Source organism: Onychostruthus taczanowskii, unplaced genomic scaffold (genome assembly GCF_017590055.1).
Source record: "Onychostruthus taczanowskii isolate IOZ18803 unplaced genomic scaffold, ASM1759005v1 scaffold21, whole genome shotgun sequence".
In the NCBI taxonomy this organism is placed as follows: Eukaryota; Metazoa; Chordata; class Aves; order Passeriformes; family Passeridae; genus Onychostruthus; species Onychostruthus taczanowskii.
Genome location: NW_024499351.1, coordinates 10095192 through 10120396, shown reverse-complemented (window position 1 = coordinate 10120396; position 25205 = coordinate 10095192). Strand labels below are relative to the sequence as shown.

The window sequence follows — 25205 nt, the reverse complement described above, 5'->3', positions numbered from 1 at the left end:
GCCCTGACTGCAACATAAATAAAAACCTGTCTGTGAATATCTTTCACCTACTACGAGGGGAAAGAAATCTATTAAGATGAATAAGTGCTGTAATACACAGTTACTGCTAATTACCAAAATATTTTTCTACTAATTAGTGGAAAAACCATAGTAGTTTAAGACTGAGTGAATAGTTTGGAAAATACAAAAGCACAGAAGAAAGAGTGAAACTGGCTACTGAGAGCTGGCTCTGAATGCTCGAGTGATAGTTGGGTCATTACCAAGAGTAGAGAACATTCTACCATAATGTCTTCAAGTTTGCTACTATACATAAACATATGTAATTAAAGGACTGAATCTCAACTCAAAACAGTTGGAAGTCTAAATTATCATTCAAAAAGATGAGTAAGCCAGTAAACAGACAGACTCAACTTTGTGTTCTTGTATTCTAGCCATCTACAACTTGGAATTACACATTTTATTCCTAAAGCTTTCTGTCTTTCTGGGATGAAACATTGGTGATGAGAACTTTTCCTTTAATATTAGAGGGGAGGAAATACCTTGGGGGAGAACACTTGTTCAAAGCAGCAAAATACAAAAACAGTAACAGAGAATGACAACTCTGTTCCAACAAGAGCATAGCACTCCTTTGGCCATTTTTGGATGTATACCGAAAACGGGAAAAAAATTAAATCAAAACAATAAAAAGAAATACAATGGTTGTTTCTCAGTTTTTGAAATTATCCTTTAAAAAAACAAAACAAAGTCAGGTACATACCAGAGGTTAACTTTTGTCTTCATATCAACAACCAACCTGACAATTCTAAAATGCTAGACTATCTTTTTTAAATAACTGCTACTGTCTAAATTAAGTAGTTATGCTAGTTAAACTCTCCTGAGCAACTCTAACTACAAACTGTATTTCAAAACGTTCTGTTTACTTTACACCATTCTGAACCACAGATGACAAAGTTTGCTTGAAGCTGTAATTACTCTGCAAAGCTGGGAAGCCAATTAGAGGGCCTGAAACCTGCCAGTTCCAAAAAAAAAAAAAAAAAAAAAAAAAAAGCACAGATCATCTGTTCAGATTTTATTAAAAAGTTTAAAGTTTGAATTCTATAACTTTAACTGCATAATCACCAGCATTCTTCTCCTAAACGCAGTCATTCAGCATTAAAAAAAAATAGAACACTAATACCATTTTATTATTTCATATATGAAAGGTTTCAACTTTAGCAGAATGTGTTGATATGGCTAGACAGGAATACTAAACATTCAAGCAGCCATAAAAAATTGTACTAAAAAATGAACAGAAGGTTGCATATCTGAGAAATTATTTCTAATACAGACAATACAGACTGAGTTTTAGCACAGAGGATAACTTCCCGTGATTATCAAACTGTATTAAAAAAAAATAGTATCAAGCCACTGCTTGCATTATTTATAATGTTTGCACTTTTTAACATATAGGGAGAGTGTTGCCTTTACACAGATCTGTATCTCTACGTATCTATTTAATAATCTATAATAATTTCACCTTGATTTCTTAATTTTCTCTTGGTCTTTCCTTTACAAGATAAACAATTTTGTCCCAACCTTTGCCTATTTAACTGCTAGCCTAATTTTTTTTTTACTCATATCAAAATGTAATGAACACACTCCTTAAAAATACTTCTTTTCTGTTGCTGCTGCTCTGCACTCCAAATCCACACTTCTCTGATGACCTTTTTTGTTAGACAAATAGCAGACAACTAGCAGAACTAATAGATCCATTTCATAACACAGAGGCAGATACACAGATTTTTGCTCATACACACATGAAAATCCATGAATAGGAACAAACATATGTGTGTACCCATACACACACCCTTAGCTTGGTCCCCATTTGATTCTCCCACTTGTTTACCCACTCCCTAAGGGAAATCTGCTTCTCTGAGGCTTTCCAAAAGGTTTTGTTCTTTCTTACCACAACTTATCTAGGGGGAGTATCACCCTAAACTTAAATTTGGTCACATAGAGATTTATGTGAACAATTTAATATCTCTTTGTTTATCCAAACAAGTACAGGCTTACCCTAAAAATAATAGATTGGTTTTGTCCATTGTTCCCCTGACCATATCATTCTTTTTTGGGCATTTCCCATTTCTTACCCAGCTCTATCACATCAAATATAGGTAGCTGTTCAATATTGTTTGTCCCCACAGCCTATTCTCATCCTTGTTATCATTTTTTATTCAGTATCAAAATGCCACCCATCCCTTTACTGTTACAATTTCATCATCAGTTCTCTAAAGTATTTCTAATTTCTCTGTTTCTTATACTAGTTCTCTTTAACATCCTCCTTAAAACTCTTCTTCACCATGCCTTTAAAAACAGGAGGGAGGGAAAGAGGGAGGAAGAAAAGAAGGGAGATGAGACTAAAAATCTAACCTTGACAATAGATTAGTTGTTGATGTGCTGAGACCACTGCCTGTACTACAGGCTAATACTGCCTCATAGTTTTCTCATACTCCCCCCATCTGTTTGCACCCATCTGCTGTCACTTGTTTTATATTTGGAATTTTAGTATTTTGGAGCAGGGACTGACTTTTTGTTCTGTATGGGTAAAAATCCCACTTCTGTGGGGCGTGGCTCATGGCAAGTACTTATATGTGCTTTGATAATAGAACAACAAATATGACAAAAAAAACTCCTTAATTATATTCCTTGAAGATGTAAAAGATCAAACTTTGTGCAGTTTATCACGCTGCAAAGTCTTTTATTTCCAATACTTCAAAAAGTACCAAAGTCTTCTCTGTCTTCGTGCCACTACAACCAGTTTGTCACTTGCCCCTTCACACAAAGAGGGAGAATGGAAATAGAAGATTTCTACACTGGTTTTGCATGGGCTTTACTTTGTTTTAATGGAAGACAGTAAAATTATTCGTCCTTCTCTGTCTTTCATGCAAACACCCCAGTTTTATTTAAGCAGCTGGGTATATCACACTGGCATAAAAGCTTTCAGGCCTGGCTACAAACTTCTAAGTCAAAAGGACAGAATACCAACTATACCACCTAGAAAGCATTCATAAAGCAATTTTAAAGGCTCCCAAATATTTCTCCATCCAACAGAGATGAAAATATTTCCTATACCGAGTAGATTTGAGTTTGAATTGCCACAGATGTATTTGCAAATGCAGTATATAACATACACATTGACTTTTTCTCTCCACAAGTATTTTCAATATTGAATGAACATTACTTATTTAATTCTATTACTATTACTTTGGAATCAAATTCACACTGTAATTATAAGTGCAGTTATAGCTTATCTCTGGGTTCATGTAACCCAGTATTGTAACAATTTTTTTTAAATGGACTGAAATCTCATTGAAAAGTTATTTTTGGAGTTGTACACAAGGTCGTGTCTAATGCCGAAGTATTTTGATACATTAATTAATCTCACTTAAAACAGACATACATATTTTCCTACTTATTTCTTTAAAGAATGCCTTTAGAATTCTTTAAGTCCTAACATTATTCCCCCAAAACCTTTCAATTTTCCTGTTTTGAAGGTTTTTAAATCCTAAAAATAATAAAATCTTGCCTCTGGCCCACTGAAAAGTTAAGACTAGGGAAAAGTAGCACAGATTCTCCATTTAGAATAGCCAAGGCTCTTGATAATCACTGCCACAGAGAAAATAAAAATAAAGTTTATAAAAGGTTACCTTTTCATAGTAATAATATGATAATAAACTGCTTTTTATTTTTAAGGACAATAAAAAGGGTAGCTGTACCAGAGTGCTTAGAAAGCATTATCTTTCAAGACAGGAAAAAAGTTCCAGGTGACATCATTTTTGGCCAAGGTTCAAAGGATACTGTGAAGGGATACAGCTCTTCCCAATTATTCCCCATGTAAAGATCAAAATGAAGGCAAAGGGCCAATTCTTAGAGACACTTCATCCCAAATGTGCTGTGTGATTACCTACACACTCACTGAGCATGTGAGAAGTTGGGGTTTTTTTAAATCAGTGAAGTCACAAACCTTCCTCAAGCAGAACTGAAGTAGAATTCTTCCCCCTCTGCTTTCCCAAATAATGATGACAATCAAAGACCAAAGTGGTTTACATAAAGCAGCGTTTATTCCACTTATACAGCAGTGGGCCAGTTGAAAACAGCATTATGAGGCCATGTTGGATTTTTTTGAGGGGGTGGGAGGGCACTGAGGAAATGCATCCTGTTACCCAGAGTATTAGTTTTGTTCTCAAAGAAGCATAATGGCCTTTTAAAAGACAGGACATTTTCACCAGGCCTTTGCCTGTACAGAGAAGTCATACCAACTGAATCCAAAATTATTTTTAAACTGGTTCTGACTGCATAAATGCCTAAGCAAAAGCAATTTAAATTAACATATTTTATTTTGCAGTTGAAGTGGGCTAGGAATGCACACCCACTTAGTTACCATGACTCAGTCAATCAAGAGTATCTGTACAAGCTACAGCAGTTTGATTACTTGCAACTGCTCCTCTCTACCTGAAAAGAGCTGAACTGATTTTGAACCAGACAATTCCAGTAAGCTCACACCTCTGAATTTACCCCTGAAAACCAGTATCACCCGGTTTTAGGTTTTCACAATGAACTTCCCACCCATGTAGTTACACCGCCTTCATTTATCTTCAAGTGCACAGCGAGATACCACGGCAGAGCTTTGTGTGAGTCTCAGTGTCAAGACATGAGCATTAAGGGACTAACAGCCTACTTCAAATACACAGCTCTCACAACTCCCATTTAAAAGAAGGTGGTTTTGTTAGGTATAAAATAAGCTGGCTCCACAGGAGAGGAGCCAGTGATTCCTACACACTATTCAGTATCACCAAATCTGGCTGATTTGTTCAACCTGCAACCTTGCAGCAGCTCCAAGATGCAGTGCAGGGTGCCCATGGCTGCCTTCCCTGTGCACCCAAAGTTGGGAGAGTATGTCCATTCAGGACACTTCAGGCCAGCTTGTGTCCTTCCCCAGGGCTCAGCTCCACCCAGCCCCACTCTGTCATACCCTTCACTCAACTCTCTTTCATCTTCAGTGCTCCAAGGAAGAGAGATCCCTCATCTCCAATTCAGGCCCCCATGGTTCCCCTGCATTTTGGGTGGCTGGCAATGGACTGAAGCACAATGGACTGTACTGCCTCAGTCTCCCCCTCTTCCCTTTGGAAGTGTTACACACACACTTCCAAATGCCTTCCCCCCATATTTCCTCCCAGAATACCCCAAGGAAAAGGCCTCTGAACACTCCATTCTATGATAAAACATCCTCAAGGAGAAACACTCTATTAGCAAACACATATTTATCACTGGAAGCACTTTTAGCAGTCTGTAAAATAACTTCATTCTCTCCAGCCTACACCTCATTCCCAATGGAGTTCACAGATGACAAAAAACCCAAGAAGGAGAAATGCTTAGGTGTGGAACTTCAAAGTTATCTTGGAAGGAATCAGGGAGCCACACTAGGGGAAATTATAGTATGCCTGGGAAAGAGCTTTACTTGTGCAATGTAAAGCTGATGTCACAGGAGTGGAAGGCAGGGGACACTGGTGGGAAAGTATCTGCATGATGGAAGTAACTAGCTTTAGAGAGTTGCTTACAAAAGTTTTAAACTACACAAGAAGTATCATACAAAGAAGAACTGTGCAAACATTCCCATGTTTAACTCCAACAGTACTACGAAAATAATACCACAGCCTTGGCCTTTTCTGCTTAAATAACAAATTGCAAGCAAGAGCCAAAGATGTCTATCATTTGGAGAGCAAAAAGTAGACTGAGACCACACTCTCACTTTACAGATAGCTACAAAGATTACATGAAGATAGGACTGTAAAGACATATCTTTAAGTCCCTGCCAACCTAATCAAGATGGTATTAACAGTGATCTCACACTCCATCTGCCTGGCTAGTAATTTATGAAAAACGTACTTCACGATTACAGGAAAAATATGTTGCGCTGCTTGTGGCCACAAACCTACTGCAGCAGCTCAGGAACTCTTGGATCAGAGGCCACAAGACCAGTTCTTGACATTTACCAGGTACTTCCCATGAGATGTGATCCATTCATACAGCAATTTTGTTTGTTTATTTGCCCTACTGATGATCTAATCTTCAGACAGATAAAATAGATGATAAAAAACTTACAGTCCCTTGCAATTCAGAGCGCAATACCATCCTGGATTGCTTTTCATCCTGTGAATTCTACACAGGCACTCCACTTAATTTCATGATATTCTTTTGATGAGTGTTACATCTCCCTATCCTTGCACTGATCAGCCAACATTTCTGATAAAATTACGCCTTTTCCTGTCAGAAAACCAGAAAAAGTCATGCTTATCAAAACTGGATTTTTTCAATTAATATTGCATGCTTGTTAGTTTAGCTTACACAGCCTAAGAATCAGACATATAAGACTTGCTAGTTGCAGAAAGGTTTTTTGGGTTTTTTTTGGTGGGGGGGTGGTGGAGGTGGTGATGGTGTCATTTTGGAAAACAATGTGAAATCTTTCAATTTCCATCCAGCAAAGTTCAGGGACAGCATTCTAATATCAGAATTACATAACAGAACCTCTGGGAACAAAAAAAAACCCAACCAAAACCAGTACCAACACACTGGTGATTATGCTATAATAATTGCTAATTATGCATTTCTTTGCTTAGCAGAACTACCATTTGGATCACCCTTCTAGTTGCTGCAGCAAGGGAAGACAGAATATGCAATGATTAAAGTGGTAAAGCAGGATAAAAAAGCCCTGGAAAAAAAAAAAATTGCAGAAATTGTTGTTCTGCTGCAAACCAGGGGAAAAGTATCTAGAAAAATACTACCTGCTAAAAAAGAGTAGTTAGAATATGCAATAACTAAAGAATGAATAATGGCCTATGATTTAGTCAATTTCTACTCACATGAACAACTTAAAGACATCACTGCTTTTATGCTGAATACCAGCAAGGCAAAACGAGCCTCTAATACTATTAGATGGTTTGCACAATCAATATCATTTTCTATTGCAATCAGAATATGCAAAGTTTTCCTCTTCTAGCTGTGAGATGAGACATGGTCTTGGAGCACAAGATTATTTTCTTACCAAATAAAATACACTAATTACTTTGTATACACAAAGGCTGAGTCAGTCTCAAGTACAATTTTATCAAGAAAATAGGAAAATTCAGTCTCAGTAGTATTTGTTCCATCTTCAGCAATGAAGAGCAAAGGAACCCTTTCCCTAAGTACAAACACACTTGTGGTGGCTCCTATACTCCTCCATAAAACTAAACACTGACACTTTTTGTATTGCAGTACACTTAATAAAATCTTGAAAGAAATTTGCTAAATTCTCTACGTTCCTTTGAACGTTTCTAGCTGCGATATTTGCAGCTCAGAGAGATCTTTTTCCCCTTAATTTTCTCCTTAAATACTTTCATTTCTGTTCAGAAACACTTACCAGTCTCACTCTGACTGATCAAAAACCCTACAAATTTGTCTTTTAAAAACATTCTTGGAAAACACGCAATCTTCACTTTATCCAACAGATACACACTTTGTGGCTTTGTTAATGTATGCAAATTGTCTGATTGCTTGAAATTACTCATTAACCAGGCTGGAGAGCTGATTACCTGATTATCCAAGAGAAAAATAACTTAGCATGATTTTGTGTCATTTGAAAGTCTAGATAATTTTCTAATTAATTTGAGTTTTCAAGTGAATTCAAAGATACTAATGAAAAATAGAGAAGAGGTCAGAGATCTAAATAAAGGTAAACTTTCCAGGAATTTTCTTCTTACAGCAATCATTTGTCAAATGTCATTGTTATTTAGAGACACTTCAGACACGCACACAAAAAATGAGAACTCAGACATCCAAAAAACATTTAAAAACCAACGCATGGTTCTTCCATGCTACTGTAAATACATCTTGTGGAGCTGCATGTAAGATTAGTGGTGCATTAGTGTGGCACATGGCACTAAACTTGCAGTGTTACCAATAAATTCTGAATTATACACTAAGCAATATGTAACAGATAATCTGTCAATATGCTGAGAGAATAATAAATACTGGAAATACATACTTGCCACTGAAAAGTTGTTGAGTGGATATGGCAGATCCACATCCTGGGGCTTCTCCTTATAGCCTATGAAAGAGCCATCTGTCTTCAGCAGGAAGTATCTTGGCCGCCAGTTTTTTAATAATTCTCCTAAAGGAGAAGAAAAGAAAAGTTCATTAACACTGTAGAAAAAAACCACAAACTTGAATATTAAAAAACATATCAAATTATCAGCACCAAACATTAATTATACCAAAATGTTTTCAGATGTTTTCAATTTACAGAGAAAACCTTATTCTGTCCAAAAGAAGGGAAAATTAAATTGCAATGGTAAGCCTGGACTGTACAACAATGCCTCTGGAATAAGAAGCTACAAGTATGGTATACTAACATTGTATAATTCTGAATTTTATCATACTGGACTTTTCAAATATCCTGCAAGCTTACACCATAAATAATTAAAAGTTTTTTCAGGGAAAAAAAACCAAACTCTACAGCTCGACTTTTAATAACCAAATGAAATCTAAACTGCTACAAGGTAGAACAATTACCATGCTGAGCCAAACCAAAAGTCATTCTTTTTCTCAAATCATACACCAAGCAAATACAAGGAAATTGAGGGTAATGGAAAAACCTACACAAATTATACTTTAAAAATATAACTGAAAACAAAAGGAATAAAGAAGAAATAGTAGAAGCCAATCACCTTCTAAGAGGTAAATCCACCAGTAAACCTACCATGCCACCTTTCCCCTACCCCAGCCTGAGCAAAAGATTCTGCATTCTGAATCTGTGAGGAATTTAGGATCAGAGACATACAGAACACACAACCACTTAATTAATGCCACTTATTTGCTATTGAGGGTTAAAAATTTCCTTAATACTATTATACTTTACAATGGCACAGCAGAATTCAGCAACAATTTCATTTTTAGAGTGCAATTATTCAGTTCAGTACAGGTTAGTTTAGATTTGCCCAACTTCCTTCATCTCTGATTTCCATATATTCTGCAGAATAAATAATAACTATTACTAAAGCTTTATTTAAAGTTACTTTCATCATTATACATGTGAATGTTTTCAGAAAAAAAAAAAATTATTAACAATGCAAAATTTCCAACAAGTAACCTAGGACTTCTCACCATTTGTGAGATGCTCAGAATGAACCTGGGGGCTGCACTGCTCCTGGCAGTGCCCCTTACCACCTCAGCACCATGTTAGCCATAGCCACACAGCTTTTAGGCCATTCAAAAGTCAGGAAGAAGTTTATATCCATCTAAGAGGGAGGTTATTTCATTAATGGGTGTTCTAAAAATTCATTCACTGCACCTTCACCTTTCCATGACAGCAATCAACTACTTGTGACTGAAGTTCAACATGGGGATTGCTGATATGGTCTTGATGAACTTGGGCACAGCTTATAAGGATTTCGACCATACCCATTCCTTAACAAATCCAACAGCAGCCGCTAACATGTCCAATTCTCATGGATTTAAGCAGAGAAGATGAGTATGGAATACAGGATGGAGAAAAGAACAATTATCACTGATCTATTCAGGCTGGCTTATGTATCAAAACTCTTCCCATTCAGTCCTGCTTCTAGATGGCAGGGTACTTGCTTGACTTTGCTGTACAGACATTTTCACATAGGTAGAAAGAATTGAAAAAGTCCAAGTATGACTTAATTTCCCCACTAAATGAATAGAGCAGATGTGGCACTAGTTACATCTGATTGATGCAGAGCTTTATCTCAGGCCCCTGGTTGTAGTTTGCCTCGGAACATCCCTGCTGATACTTCCAGTCTGAACTCATTTCACAGCAGGAAATCCCAGTTAACATGAAAGCATGCAATAAAAACCAAATCAAAACAAACAGGTACAAGATACTTTGTAAGCTGAAGAAGAAACACAAATGCAGTGTGGGAAAACAAATGTGTTACTTTAATACCAACAACCGTAAAAAACTGTATCAGCATTACATGAAAAGCAACAAATTAAGTTTTGCTGAATACTTGAACATGAAATCACCATAGGTCTAAGTGAAGGAATGAGTCATATTTTTAAAATATTTAAAATATGCTTTGTAACAAATTTTCTGAAATCTGCATGGACTCAAAAGTTGAAGCCAAAACAAACCCTTATGTATCAGATCACTCAATATAAGTTTTAAAAATATTAACACACTAGTTGCCTTGTTAAAGAGATGAAAAAGAGAATCTTCTGATTCTTAACCTAGAAGGCAGGCACCTAAACCTGCTGAAGAATTCAAGGGCAGCATGGAGACAATATCAACAAACCTAAAGCAGGTCAGCTTTAGGGCTCAGGTTTCGAAGAGAGTCCTCCTTTCTGCAAGGAATAAACTGAAGAGGGAGATAAGCAGATTCTGCTCTAGGGATCAGGGCTGATAGGGTAAGTACACTTAATAGTCACTCAGGAAAGAATGGCAGCCTTTGTTTGCTTACATACACTCTCCAGAATGAAACCTGCTGGAAAAGGAGACCATGCTAACAGGTGGCCTCACAGACCCAGCACACACTCCTCTGATCCTTACTCTCTCTTCACGCTCAGGCCAACACTTCAGGTTGAGTACCCAGTAGCAGCCAAACACAGATTCTCTTCATCAGAAAACTGGACAGATTTTTAGTCACCTACTGAGTAATGCAGCTGATTCTATGCCTAGAGACGAACCATTAGAAGAGTAGAACAGCACTTTCAAGCTCCTCTAAAGAGAGTTAGCAACTCTGGATAAAAGCTAATCATAGGACAGGTATGTACCAGTTTGCCTAAGAGCATAGCTGTACCTCTGTCTTCGCTCTACAAACTAGAGCAAGACACAGAAAAAGCAATATAAAAGCAATTGTAAAACACTATGGCTTCATAAGTAAGGATTCATATATTTCTTTCACAGACATACTTCTTTGAAGAATGTTTCTCCCAAGTGGTTTCCCAACATGAGTCATGCTCAGACTACTTTTTCAAAACATCTGTATGAACATGCACACACAAAAACCTTGGTTTTGTCTTGAAAATACCAATATTCTAATTCCTCTCCAAGGCCTACATGTGAATATTTATCATCTGCCCTATATTTATTTTGTAATTTAATTAACAAATGGGTGAACGCTTTTGAAGACTAAACAGTGCTATCAGTGAACAGTTCACTTGGCTGCTCAAGTGGGTTAAGAGCTCTCAAGATGCACTCTAGGTGCTCTCTCGTAACTGCATTCCTTTTACATAACCTGCCTAAAGATAGAAAAACATTTTAGTCTATTCTTCTTAATACACACACTTACTGATACCCCTTGAAAGAAATTCACCACACAAAAATGCTAAAGCAAAGCTGAGTTATTTGAAAAGAAAAAACACTTCCATGTCTTCTAACTTAGCAGCCCTGCATCTAAAAAAAGGGTATTTCCCAGTATTACCAATATTAAATCACTTTAAAGATATTTACAATGTATGTTTATTAAAAAGCTCAACACAAGTAAACTAGAGGAAATTCTAATGTGAATTTCTTAAATGAAGTGAGAAGTAATTCTATGAGAGATAAGTTCAGGCAGGCTAACCAAAACACAAGATATCCTGACAATTTAATAAAATGGGGCTGCAGTACTTAAAAAAAAAGCAGTGGATCTGCCATAGAGCAATAATCGCTTTGTACCCTGCTTCCTGCTGAGTTAATGTAAGTTAAATTATTGTTTTGCCTAAATTTACACCCTTCTAAGTTGAAAACCACATTCTTTTAGGATCTGTTTATTAGACAGTAAGAAGAGGTCTCTAATTGCAACTACTACAGCAAAGAAAGCCAAGTAATTCCTACATCATTTTAATTCTAGGCAAAGTTTTTTAAGCTACTTGAGGAAAGTGGCACTAGAATACGCATCTTGCTGATACATACCGACAATAAATACATACAAACAAAACACAAATTTTATGCTGTTGGGGTCTGCTTTTTTAATACCTACTGAGAGAATACACCCAAAAGATTAAGTAAGACAGCAGTAAATTCATGAAGCACATGAAAATTCAATCTGATCTTCATGCAAAAAGCACCTTCGCAACATGCAACTCTTTAATTAATGTTGTATTTAATAATACACTGGCTAACAACAGCAACAAAGAGTGCTTAATGAAGGTTTGTTTAGAACATGACCCTCGTGGCTGCCTCTTTATTTGCCTCAGTACTGCAGCCTTAATGATTTTTCTTTTTTTTGCCTTTGACAGCCAGTAACAAGAAATCTGCCTTCAGGACATTTCACCAAATACATTTATCCCAGTGATGCAATGCTGGTAGTTTTCCTACTGTTGAGAAGCTTCAGAAAGGAGAGCTTTCTAAGAAATCGTATGAGTAGTAAAAAAAAATCTGTGTTAGACAAATGTATCACCCGAAAGTTTGCAATTTTTTTTACTTTACCTCACAACTCAAACTCCCTCTTCAAACACGTATTTCACCTCAGATTCGGCAGTTGCTGTTGTTAGTCTCACCATTTGTAATCCTTAAGCACATGGAAATTTAGCAATTATTGAAAAATTAATCAGTAATTTGAAATTAATCTTATTATTTTTAAATGTATTTTTTAAAAAATACTTTGGCAAAACATCTACATTTTTCAATATGTAAATGGTTTCAGAGGTGTGAAGGAAATGTCTTTAATATACAGTGCTGATAAGCAACAGAAACCTGAGTTCAAAAACTTGCTTCCTTAAAAGAAGCAACAGCTGCCACACAGACATAAGTGAGATTTAAGTGGGGGGAAAAAAAGAGGGGGGGAAAACCTTCCAAAAAGAGAACACACCAAAATTCTGCCTCTTGTCTGTTTCATCAATTTACTCAAATGGATTTAATAGAAACAACATACAAATGTTGTCTCCATTTTTTTTTTTTCTTAAGGCACTTTTTTTGTTAGATCACACTCCCTACAATAGCATTTAATGAATAGAGGGGGAAATAACTGAATTTATCTAAGAGCACTATATAAAAGTAAATCACACAATTATATGTAATTTTTTTAAAAAAATAAACAACTGTAATTAATGTCAGGTCAAATAAAAAGATCAGAAATAATGCCAGTGGTTTTGAGATTGAATTTCCTTACCTTGGCCCTCTGAGGGCAGTGTTACCTAACACACGATTGGAAGCATCAGCAGACTATTTGATTAAGTCAGTAGACACTAAGTAAATGCAAAGCACTTCTTTTAGAATATTTACTTATTTTTCATTTCCTTATAAGAAATTTGCAGCACAGTTCAAAGCTTTTGTAAGAAATGAACGTTTAAGATAACTAAAAAAATATCCCAATCTTCCTAATTTAGGTCCTTCAGTCTAATGTAAGTATGTAATAATATATTAAGCAAAGTATTTTACAAAATCTTTTACTATTGCATAGTAAAAATTTAAATGAAACTGTGATTTTTCCTAACATGCCTTAGCATTTTAAAAGATTTTTATTTTTATTAGATGCCCTCTCATGGGTATTTGCTGGCAGTTCAAAGAAAAGCAGAATTTGGAAATACCACTTTCTGATTCTCTCTTACACTATGAGACGGTGATTATTTATTTATACTGTTTTCCCACAGTTCCCAGTAATGCTGAATGACATTTTGAGCACATCTGTACTTGAATTAGACAAATTAATTTTTCCAGTCCCAGCTGAGAAATAGGAAACCTTTCATGATACATGTGGCCATTAGCTTATACCACAGCTAGGTTTCCATTAAGTTTCTTGCAAACTGGGAAGTTTATGTGAGAAAGTTCAAGTACCTTTCGCTGCCCACAACATCTCAATAATTCAGCTCAGATAGAAGACTGCTCAATTTATGCCAAGCTATTTACAGGTATCTGGCCAAAAACCAGTGGAAAGCCCACAGATGTAAATATTCTGCACAATATACAGCGAGCGGCCTCGGGTGTGAGCTCCAGAAGTGCCTCAGCTGAGCAAGGGGGGAGGAAAGCAGGGACAGCCCTCTGTCCTCCATGCCAGCCCAGATGCACTGAAGAGCTGGCAAACAGTAGATTCTTTGTTCCTGAAGCAGCTCTAAGTAGTGACCAAGGAGAAGGGCTCCTCCTAGCAAAGCAGATTCCTTCCAAGCAGAGGTGCAGTCGCAGGCAGGGAGAAGTCACGGAGCAGCTCTCCATGGTTCCAGGCGCACCTCTGCAGCTGAAGTGATGGGGAGGACCAACCTCCCCAGTGGAAAGATTCTCCCTGCTCTTACTGGGGGGTTTTCTTCCCCTCAGGTTGTGAATGCAATGTACAAACGTATCCCAGGGTTCTAGGGTTCAAATCACCAGCCACCATGGTTCTTTCATTATGACTGGTGGAGTGAGTCATTGTCCTATCTTGTACAAATGCAGCAGCACTTCAGCCCCTGCTATTTATTCAATGATTTCCTGTTGCATTAATAATCTTTTCTCTAAAACATGAAAAAATATCTAGAGGAAAATATTCAATAACAGAGAGACAGACACACCATTATTCACACATAAATGCAGTTTTGAAATTGGGCATCTACAATATCCCCTCAAAATTACTAATGTGTTTTGGCAACACATGGAAAATAAACGTTCGTTTTCATATGCAGGCAATTTTGTCCTTTTAAAAAATCATACCAGAAATACTGAGCGAGCTGACATCCTGACAAATTGAGAATTGACCTTTACCATGCCCATTGTGAGCCAGCAGGAAGAAAAACTTGCCAGTTTCAACATCACTCTCACTTCCCCTTCATTCTTGAAGGATAAGAATTAGAACAATAAATAAATTAAATAGCAGTCGCTATTAGCACATGCTGTCTGGAACAACAGAGTCCTGAATTGCATCAGCATCTCTGAGCAACAAAGGTGATCAATATTTTCTAAATATGCTTGCTATTCAGGAATGGAAAACCAAGGTCTGTATTCTGGAAACATTTAGGAATGATGCTCACATTTTCTAAATATCTCTCTTGAGCAAGGCCATACAGGATAAAAGCCCAAAAACGCTGCACTATTTAAATGATTTCAGAGCAGTTTTTTATTTTTAATAGTGTTAAGCTGTATTTATGTAAACACAAGCATTCTAAATATCGTTTCACATATTTTTATAGCTAATGTTCTCAGTACTTTTAAATACATATATTTTTAATATTTATATCTTTTTAATAAAGCACTATCAGCATCAAGTGGTACTTTGTATAACAGAAAAAATACTACTTTCTTTTCTTCTGCTTTTATTAAGTGCTAGTAGGCCAAAGGATCTTTTTCAGGTTTTGAAAATATTTTAACATTAGGACAAGTACACAAATATTAATCTATAAATTACAGAGAATAAGTGAGTCAGTTACGACAGCAACAATTTAAATTCATGTACTTGGTAAAAATGTATTAAGTCAGATGATTAAAATCCAAATGCTTTTTACATGTGGCCAAGTTGAGTTAAACATCTTCTTTGTATTATCTACTTACAGCATCTTGTAAAACAGCTAACACCAGTTTACACAAGAGATTTCCAACTGTCCATTGTTTTCAAAAGAATATGGTGAGTTTGACAATAGCATTATCATTCAACTGAGTTTCTTTAACAGACATGTGCATTGTCAGAAATTAGGTGACTTTTTGCCCCTCAAAACTGGTACCCTTGCTAGCATGTTTTCACAAAGCAAACTGTCTCACTTTTAAAACTGGCACATTGCAATAATTCTATAATAGCTCCTCTGAACTTTCTCCTTGTCACTAGGTGTGCCCTTGCTAGCCTCAAACCTTGCCAGGTGCCAAAAAGCCAGCACCAACACCATTCACCTACATTTCTTCCTGAAGGCAAATCACTGAAGTCAACCTTTTTGCTTTGTTGCTTAGCCTTTGTTGCTTATCATTTGCAAAAATCAGAATGAGATAAGCCCAAGCATTCCCCAAAGTGCTTGAGCTGGAACACCCCATTACTTCAGCACACATCAGGAGATCTCTTCGGTTGCATGAAGTGCTTCATGATATGCAGCCCTGCAGCACTGCCCAGAGTAACTGAGCTTCCCACCAGCAGTGATGGAACACATAAAACACCACAATTCTGGGAAGAAGAACCAACAACCCAGCTAAAATGCAAAAAGCAAATCTCCATTTGCAGTGGTGGTGGACCTCTGTCTAGGCTCAGATGCAGAAATCAGTATTTGGGCAGGAGGCAGCCACACCTGAATTTTCAGTTAAAACTGACATAATCCAAAAGTCACATCTCCCACTCTGCCACAGTGATGACAGAAGGGCACATCAAATGCTCCCATCAGCAGTTATTGTTATCAAGGACCTACAGATGCTTATTAGATTTAAAATGGAAGCGATAATAAAAAGAAGTTCCTTGACTTTTGGTAAGGGCTGAGTGGGAAGCACTGGTAAGGTTCATTCCAATAATATTGAAGTCATGCTGTAAATGACCAAAAAACCCTGTTACATACTGATAACATGAAGACATGTCTGCAATCCACATCCACAATGCAGCTCAACCACTTTTTCCATTCTTCAGTTCAGTGCAGATATCTGAATATTGAATGCCACGTAATATAAAAGAAAATACATTATTTTAAAGTTTCCACTTTTATCTTCTAAGTAAGAGATCACCTGTATAACAATGCTTTCATTTAGCCTTTCTGAGCTAACTTAATTTCCCTCTATGCTTATATCCTTTCTCACATTTCTTTCACAGTATCCTGGAAACTCACCATAATCGCTGAACAAGAAATAAGAAAGGATTTTAGTGAAAGAAAGAAAACTATATTTCTACGGAGTGATCCAAATTTATTTTATGTGCAACTGTCAAACAGGAAAATATAAGTTATGCCTGACCAGCTTCTTGCCTTCAGAGAACAAACTGAAAATAAGATCAAGCGAAAGAGAAAATTAGTTGCTAATCTCATTCTAACCCCTAGCATACTCTATAAAACAAGACAATCACCAATTGGCACTTTCTGCATAAGAAAAGCTCAGGATGCAGAAGTAGGGGTATGCAATGTACCAGTCTTGCAGCAGACAGACAAAGCTATGTAAGAACTTGCAAAGCACCTGTCCCCCAAATGTCTGAGACTAAAATAACTATGTTACTCTTTCTAAGTCCACAAGTACCAAATTTGTTAAGTTCTTGCTTTGGGGTTTTTTTTTAAGCTCACCACATGGAGAAATCAGAAGTTTTCTTCCCTGTTGCAAGAAAAGGCTCTTTTTAGGAATAAACAACGGAGGGAGGGAAGATATTAAACTCCTGAACTAATTAACAGAAGTAAAGGAGGCGGTGGGGGACAATGATAATTAATATGTACCCTCCTCCTAACCAAATCTCCACATACATTCATTCTGTATATGCACACACAACAGCAGCATCATAAACCGTCTCAAGTTCTTGCCATTATTCAGTTCGACATCTGCACATGTTTATGCGTCTCTCCAAACAACCTCTTGAACACCCTGCTGGAGCTGTCATTTTTTTCTTCTCCCTATCTGGCAGATGGCAAGTCAACAATCGGCATCAACAGCAGCCGAATATCTCCCCCCTCCATCCAACCCCCCTAAACAGACACAATAATAACTTCTTTGTGCTTCCCCACAATGCAGCTGCTTAAACCATTTCGCTACAAGGCTGCTTTGCCTTAATAAAAAAAAAAAAAAAAAAAAAAAAAAAAAAAAAAAAAATCCCTTCTGTCAAGTCTAAAAAGCAGCATAATGTTAAGCAAGCTAAAGCCACAGCACAGCTGCAAACGGGCAGACACATTGACAGCTCCTCCCTTAACAAAGCCCTGTGAATTGAAGGGGGTTCATCTGAGGCTCACACAGTAATTAGTATAAAAAAGTCCGACAGCCTCTATTATGCTAGGAAAAAAAAAACTGGACAGAACTGGGCTGCTGTTTTGCGTCAAGAGTTCTGCTGCAGAGTAGATAAATCATGTTGGGTTTTTTTCCTCTCTTTTTAAAGACAGTAATAAGGAGGATGAGAGAAGCTAATTTGAAAACTTGGACACAGTAATTGTACCATATGGTGAGCATTTATCCCTTCTGAAATACACGCTAACAGTCACTTACATGCACAGTGCTTTGTTTTACAGTTGTTATTCTCCCTACCATATTCATAAAATGGATCTGAATATCCGATACTCCAGAGAAGTTGTGTGTAATTAGCAGCAAAACTGCCTGTGCTTAATATATTGGCCTACCATAGCAATCCAATTAATTGGAAAATCTCATGCCCCCGAATTTAAATAGTGTCCACTTCAAGGACTTTTTTTATTTCTCTCAAACTGGCTAAATATCACACATGATAAAGTTCAGAGAAGTAATTTACTGACACTAAAACTCCTTGATACTGTTAGCTCTAAAACATATGAGCAGGAAGTATTTTTCTTCTCTTCCACGCAGTACAGAGGAATTAAGTCAAGAACCCTTTAATTAAGTCAAGAACTGTTTAAGATTAACCACAAAATATTTCAGTTCCATCATATTTGGGACAGCAACTACTCAGTAAATTAGAGGTGAAACTGAACTTCAACACAGGGCACGGGAGGGAGACAAAGACTTCAAATGCACTGCCTCTTCTCCACCCCCATTTTCTTCCTGGATCATCCTTTGAAATATTTTTGTTAATAAACCAAATGCTTAATTCATAAGGACCTGCAAAATTTGGAAAATATACCATCCAGCCCTTAGGATTTGCCTGCTCCTTAGCACATACTTTCAGCTTTTCACCCCATTCTTACAACCAAATCATCATGGAATCACACAAGATAGGGAACCAGCTGAGTGGAGCAGGGAAAATGTAGGTTTCTTTACATAAAGAAACAACTGTAATGAAATCGTAAAATTAATCAATCTTAAAGTGCTGCTTTCAGAAAATAAGACGTAGTAAACTTCTAAGCAAGGGAAATAAAAAAAACTCGAACTGATTAGGAGTTGGAAATTTAGGGAAAAATTAACCAGACACAAAATGAAGTCTGCAGCTGAGCATAATACACTTGTAAAAAACCAGAACGTTTTCTTTCCATTGGTTTTTACCTCAGAGAACAACAACAGAATCTACTTCAGGTAACAGAAAAATACTTTCAGTCACTCTAGATCAAAAAGGAGGTATTGGAGCTGACTGTTAAGCACTAAAGTGTCCCAGAACTAGGCAGAATACATCCACAGTTACTACGAAATTGTAAGTGAGGTGAAAGCTACAGGCAGAAAACAGCTATCCTTCACTGATAACAGTTTGACTGAAGGATTCTAAATGGGGAATTATACCCCAGAGCCCCAAGGAAAAAAAGAAAAAAAAAGTTTTATAAAATCTTGAAAATTTCAAGTCACTTGGCTGGATGGCAATCAAAGAAAACTCTTTAAAATTCTAGTTTTAATTACAACAATAACACAAACTTACATAAGATAAACAAGGCAACACTGCTTTTGAGTATAAAAATGATGCCCATATGATAGATCATATGGGCTACCTTTAAGTATGTCAAGAGAATACAGTGGATGGAGACTGACATAATCTATTTCATCTTTTAAGAAAAGTTTTTAATAAGTTTAAAGAAACTAATTGTGTGAATGGAAAAAAAAACCCACAAACACAGAAAGTGAATTGGGTAAAATAAGGAGATCAAAGTAGGATTACACAGTCTAATGTTCAACTTTCAATACATGAAGCTCGACAGTTTTCTGTTAGGAGCATTTACAGTCAATATATGCAATGATCTAGGGTTACCACTGCGCATACTACCTGACAGTAAAACTATTCAAGTTTATTAGGAATGTGAAGAATTTCAGAGTGGCAACTCTATGCCAGTGAGCTGAGAAACACCAGACGAAATACAGTGAAGAACTACTTGAATTAATAAACAGTTACAGAAATAACCTGAAATGCTCACACACTGTTTAGTTTTAGATTAACCACTAAAGAACAATTAATATAACCCTCTTTTAAGTATGCAACACTGAGAGAAAAGGAAAATATTCTCATTTTTAACATTACAGAATTTTACAAACACTGTAAATATTATTCCAAGGTAAACAAATAAATTACAGTTTTGAGAACTGCATTTTTTAAAAATTACAAGACAACAGAAGAGCTTCAGAGACAAAACACACACACACAGACAGAAATAACCAGAGTTAGAGAGAGGCGAGAGAGGCAAGAGAAGCAGAGTGAGGAGAGAAAGACTGGATTAGGATTCCATTTCAAAGGAAGGACTACGACAAAAGGGTTTAACAACACAAATGGCCAATAGCGGAGTATTAGCCATTTAACAGGAACACATTTTCAGAAGAGTTCACTAAAAGATTTTCAAACACTCTATATCCACAGTCCTAGCTGAATGCTATAAATTCACCACGAAACTAGTGGTTTGCACCATGGCAATGCCACCACTCTTCCAATTGAGCACCCCACCCTACCAGCACCTTTAGGAAAAGCCAACCTCTCTTTGAATACTGTGACACATTTCCAAACTTGTGTGAGCACTTTTTCTTAAAAAACAAAAATCTCACAATCAGGAAATTGGAGTAAACATTCAACATAGGCATGTTCTTCCTTTAATTGCTATGCATCTTTTGTTCTAGCACAAATCAGGTACTAGCCAGGAGTACTGAGGGTGAATGGAAGTCCCAGTCCTTGGCCACTTGGGTTCACCTCAAATCCAGTAAGAATAGTAACACCAGGGCAGTCCATTTGGGAAGGTGAGGAGCAGCTGCAAAGGAAGCATGCAGTGTGTCCCATGTCCCACTCCACTGCATCAGCACTGGCACCCACACAGCTGAGACAGGTGTAAAAAAAGCACACCCCCCAAAAAAAAAGGTTTGGACCAGATCAAAACAATTTCAGGTCACTCACTGTACAGCTAGTATCAGCACAAAGGAAAAATGGGATTAATTGGCTGGGGCCAAGAATGATACAAAGGAGAAGGGCCATCACCATGAATTTAGGGGAGATTAACTACTAATTAATCAGACTGCTGCTCTGCCTTCTGAGTGCAATTCTTGTTTTCCAGTCAAGCTACAAAATCAGGTTCAAGTGATTCAAGTTTCTAAGATCAACTGCATCTGTAAGTGATGAGGCCACGATGGTTCTGGCAAACTATTAAACCACGAACTTCCTTAAAACAATTGCACATTCTGTACAACCAAATTGTAGCCTAACCTATGTGTCAGAATATACTGTCATTTACTCTACATATATATACAGAAATTATAAATTAAAAATGTGCAAACTATACAAATCTCTGTACTCTGACAAATAACTGAAAAATCACTTAGAATGCACAATTAGAAAAGCTAGAAATACAATACTTCTATGTGTGTTTTTGAAATAGCTATTACAATTTCATAATATTGTAAAATCTTAGCAACTTAGAGATCCCAATATAAATTGAAATTTTGAGTTAGCTGTGAAATATGTCCTATCCTAACTGCTAAGAAGATAAGAACAATTTGGTCAGTAGTTTCTCAAATTTACAGATTAAAATTAATGAAGAAAAAAAAAAAAAGAAATTCCCAATTCATTTATAACCTCAGAATTCTACGTTTCTAAAAGCTTTCACTGCCTTAAATTTAATTAAATTGTTCATAACTCCCCCATAAGAACCATAACACAGTTCAGTTCTAATAAGCATGTTTTACATTGATTTATTTTGCACTATTTTATTGTATTACAATTGCAATAAATATTCAGGCAAATGAGGTGTTAAGTCTTTTGTTTCAAGCTTTTCCAGCCTCTTAATTATAAGAAAGCTTTACAGAGAAGCAAAAATGAAAGATTAGCACAAAATTTTTGCATCCTTTTCAGTCATTTTAGAAACTTTTAAAACACAGCTATAAAATATGACCCCCTAAATTCCAGCCACAAGATGGAACTGAAAGATGACTGACCTGGATAAACCACACAAATTTATCTCACCAAGCTCAGGATGAAGTTTGTTACTCTTTTTTCACTAACAGACCAACCTTGTGGTTTCTGTGCTATTAGCATAAAATTTCTTCCTAATCTGACTGCTGAAAAATGCTTAATGACTTAGCCTCCAAAATGGTCTAACAACTTATAGGATGACCTTACTCAGCAAACTCTACAATTAGTTTATTCAATGCAGAAGTGAAATTTCATACATGAGAAAACACTGATAATCTCCTCCTACATCTGGCTTTTCTGAAATTCTGATTATACATACAATAATTAACTGGCACCAAATATTTAACATTTGTGACACCAAAATAATAGGGACCAATAAGGAACTGTAATTTTCAAAAAAATATATTTGCATTTCTATGGAATTAAGTAAACAAATCTGATACGCTTTTAGTGACTTTTTTCCTTCTAGAAAATAAACAGCACAATTCTCTAATTAGCAAAAATTAAATGGAAACTTACAACACTGACTTGAAAATCCTTGTGCAAGTCTGTACTGGTGATGTCACAAATGCTGTCACATCTGAGCAGGTATTGTCTGTAGAAGGTTCAAAAATGTCCATTTTAATTAAAGCATTTATTGAAGGTAGTCATGTGTTTTGCTTTAATTTTAACGGCTTAGAGAATTCCTTAAGAATCATGGCTGAAACTCTCCTTAAAAATAACAAATTAGATAAAATCAAAATAGCTGAAATACAAGGACCTGATCTGTAATGGATAACCATGTAAGAGTGAGGCGAAATCCACACTTTATGCTTCCTTCAGCCTTTAATAATGATGTTTTCATTACACTGATGTAACACTCATATTTTCTAATTTGCTTTAAATGAACTACACATTATCTCCTCAGAGTACTGAAATGCCAGTGATAAAGTACCACAAGATGGAAAACCCAACTTCTCCATGCTTGTAGTTATTTTTAAATTCAATATTTTAACATCATGATACTTTGAAGCCAGTCTTTGATACTTCCATTTCTCCCCACTGCAAAAAAAACCCATTACTAAACAATTATCTTTCTTTTGTCAAATCCTCACATCACTGGTCCAAACCTCAGAGACACAGACGGGGACTCTTAATCATCTAGATGGAAGTTTTAATTGTCTGAAGAACACCTTGTCCTTCTCTCTTTTTTCCCTATGCAATTTGGGAGCATGGTGCTGTCAGAAGTCCTGAGCTGTACTATGGGAAGGAATTTGAGCTGTGTAGGTGCCCAAAGAACTCTTCAACATCCATCTTCCTATTTAGAGCCTAACTAGATGCCTAAGCTTCTTAGGATGCAAGTCGTCTACATTCTATAATAATTTCTTTATGTTCTTTCCAATACTTAGATTAAGAAAAACTTGGTTACAGAACTTCTTAAAAGATCTTTTAGAATTTCATGTCTGTGACATAAGAACTGGAACAAAAAATAACCAAATAAAGCTATGCTTTTATTTCAAATTTCAAAGAGGGGAACAAAAAAAACCAAAAAACCCTCATGCCAGAATGAGGTATGAGGACATATGGCCAGTCTATCACCTGACTACCAACCAGCACTACCAAAGCTGCCACATGTTTGTTAATCCCGAGAGGTAAACGCTGCTTTGTCTTCCGGGGGTCGTGCTGCAGATGAGCACCCCTTATGATGCTGATGCATTTTTCCAGGGAATTCACCAGGGAATACAGCTTCCACAGCAGGAGAAGCAACAGAAATTTTTCATCTCCTCAAAGAGACTTCCATATTTCTGCTTACTGAGTGTGCACACAAGAATGCCAAGCATCAGCAGCACAGCTGAAACAATTTTAACAAAACCTTTTCTTCTGAATGTCTACAGTTTAATTCAGTTAAATTTTATATCTTGACTATTTAGTTTAGGTAATTAGGGATATTTAGTCTTAATATTCAGGAATATTGAGTTTTCAGTGACAGCTTGGTAGGGAATAACAGATTCAGATAACAGTTTGATAGGAAATGACTGAAAGTTAGTGATATGGTTATTCATTTACAGACAGTAACCTCTCTTCAGACAGTCCATGATTAAGGGGAGAAACATTTCCCAGAGATCTGGCTGTTCTCTAATGTACTTATCATTTTTGTAAGCAGCAGAAAAGGCCATGCGTCAAGGGATCAATGATCAGTAAGCTACAGAAAAACTCCAGCCCTCTACAAGATTCTGAAGCAAATCTCATTTTTCAGACTCCCCTAGCTCCAACAAAACCCTTCAGTGTATTCCGGGTGAAATTTTCCCCTAAATCTGTATCAGGATGCTTTGCCCTGAAAAAGCTGATCTGCTTGGCCTGGAGTCTGGTCAGAAGACAAAGCAATGCAAGCTCTCTATGGGGAGCTACTGTGGCGCCATACTGGTATTTTTTGGTGCTGAATATGCTAAAAGGCCAGCCTGGCTCAGCAGCTTCAAACACACATCTGTCCCTTTGAAGTGAGACTTGACAGATAAGCTGCTAAACTGACCTGGAGGCCTGTGACTGGCAGGTCAACCTCTTTATGCTATAAAAGTCCAGTCTGCTTTTATACAAGCTAGATTCTTCCACAACCCTTTCTTGAAAAGGATGGAGTTTCTCCTGTGGAGTTTGGGACACCTCTCTACAGTAATTTCCCAGGTCCTGAGAGAAAGAGAGAGAATCTCATGCCTGGAATGTGCTGAGATACATCAAAACCTCCACTTAATGTTTCTTTCACTAGCTTTAATTGCTTTAACGTAATTTCTTTAATATAGTGCACTACATCATTTATGTTATACTATAGTTGACGGGTATTTTTTAGCTGTTATACTGTGCAGTAATTTTGATTAAGATCTTCTATCTGTTCATTTGTTACAATAAATAGCTCGTCTTTTATAAATATATCTGATTTGCCATCATTAAAACCTGGAGGATAAAGTGATTTAATCACTCTATAATTCCTTAAATTTAAATTGCTGACAATATCTGAGGCTAAGGAAGGATTTACCTTCATTTAAACCCCTTTCTGTGAAAGAGTTTAAAAACACAATGGAGTTCTGCCTGCATCTCCAGCTCAAACTTCTCTAATGAAGTTTGTCTAAGCCTTCTACTCCTCCCTGTGACAACACCTCAGCCGATTCAGCTGAGGAGAAACCCTTCCTCCTCCTCATCCTCCTCCTCCTTTCAGTCCTGCTGCCCAGTGGTCTTCCTTGTCTGATTTGCCACTTGAGCAGCTCACTAGCCCAATAGGTAAAAAAAACCAAAAACAAAAAAGAGGGGGTGGAGCAAGGCAGAAACAGAACAGCTTCCGCAAGATCAGATCAACTGATCCCATCAGCTGGC

At 36.8% G+C, this 25205-nt stretch overlaps 1 protein-coding gene across 2 annotated transcripts in view; it reads right to left on the bottom strand.

The window, feature by feature from the left end:
- AKT3 (AKT serine/threonine kinase 3) overlaps nucleotides 1-25205 on the bottom strand; it is a 151870-nt gene that overhangs the window by 65348 nt on the left and 61317 nt on the right. For both annotated transcript variants that reach the window (XM_041404171.1, XM_041404170.1), the window contains exon 3: nucleotides 8063-8188. In XM_041404171.1, the coding sequence (XP_041260105.1) occupies nucleotides 8063-8188 (126 nt within the window). The remainder of the gene's footprint in view (nucleotides 1-8062; nucleotides 8189-25205) is intronic.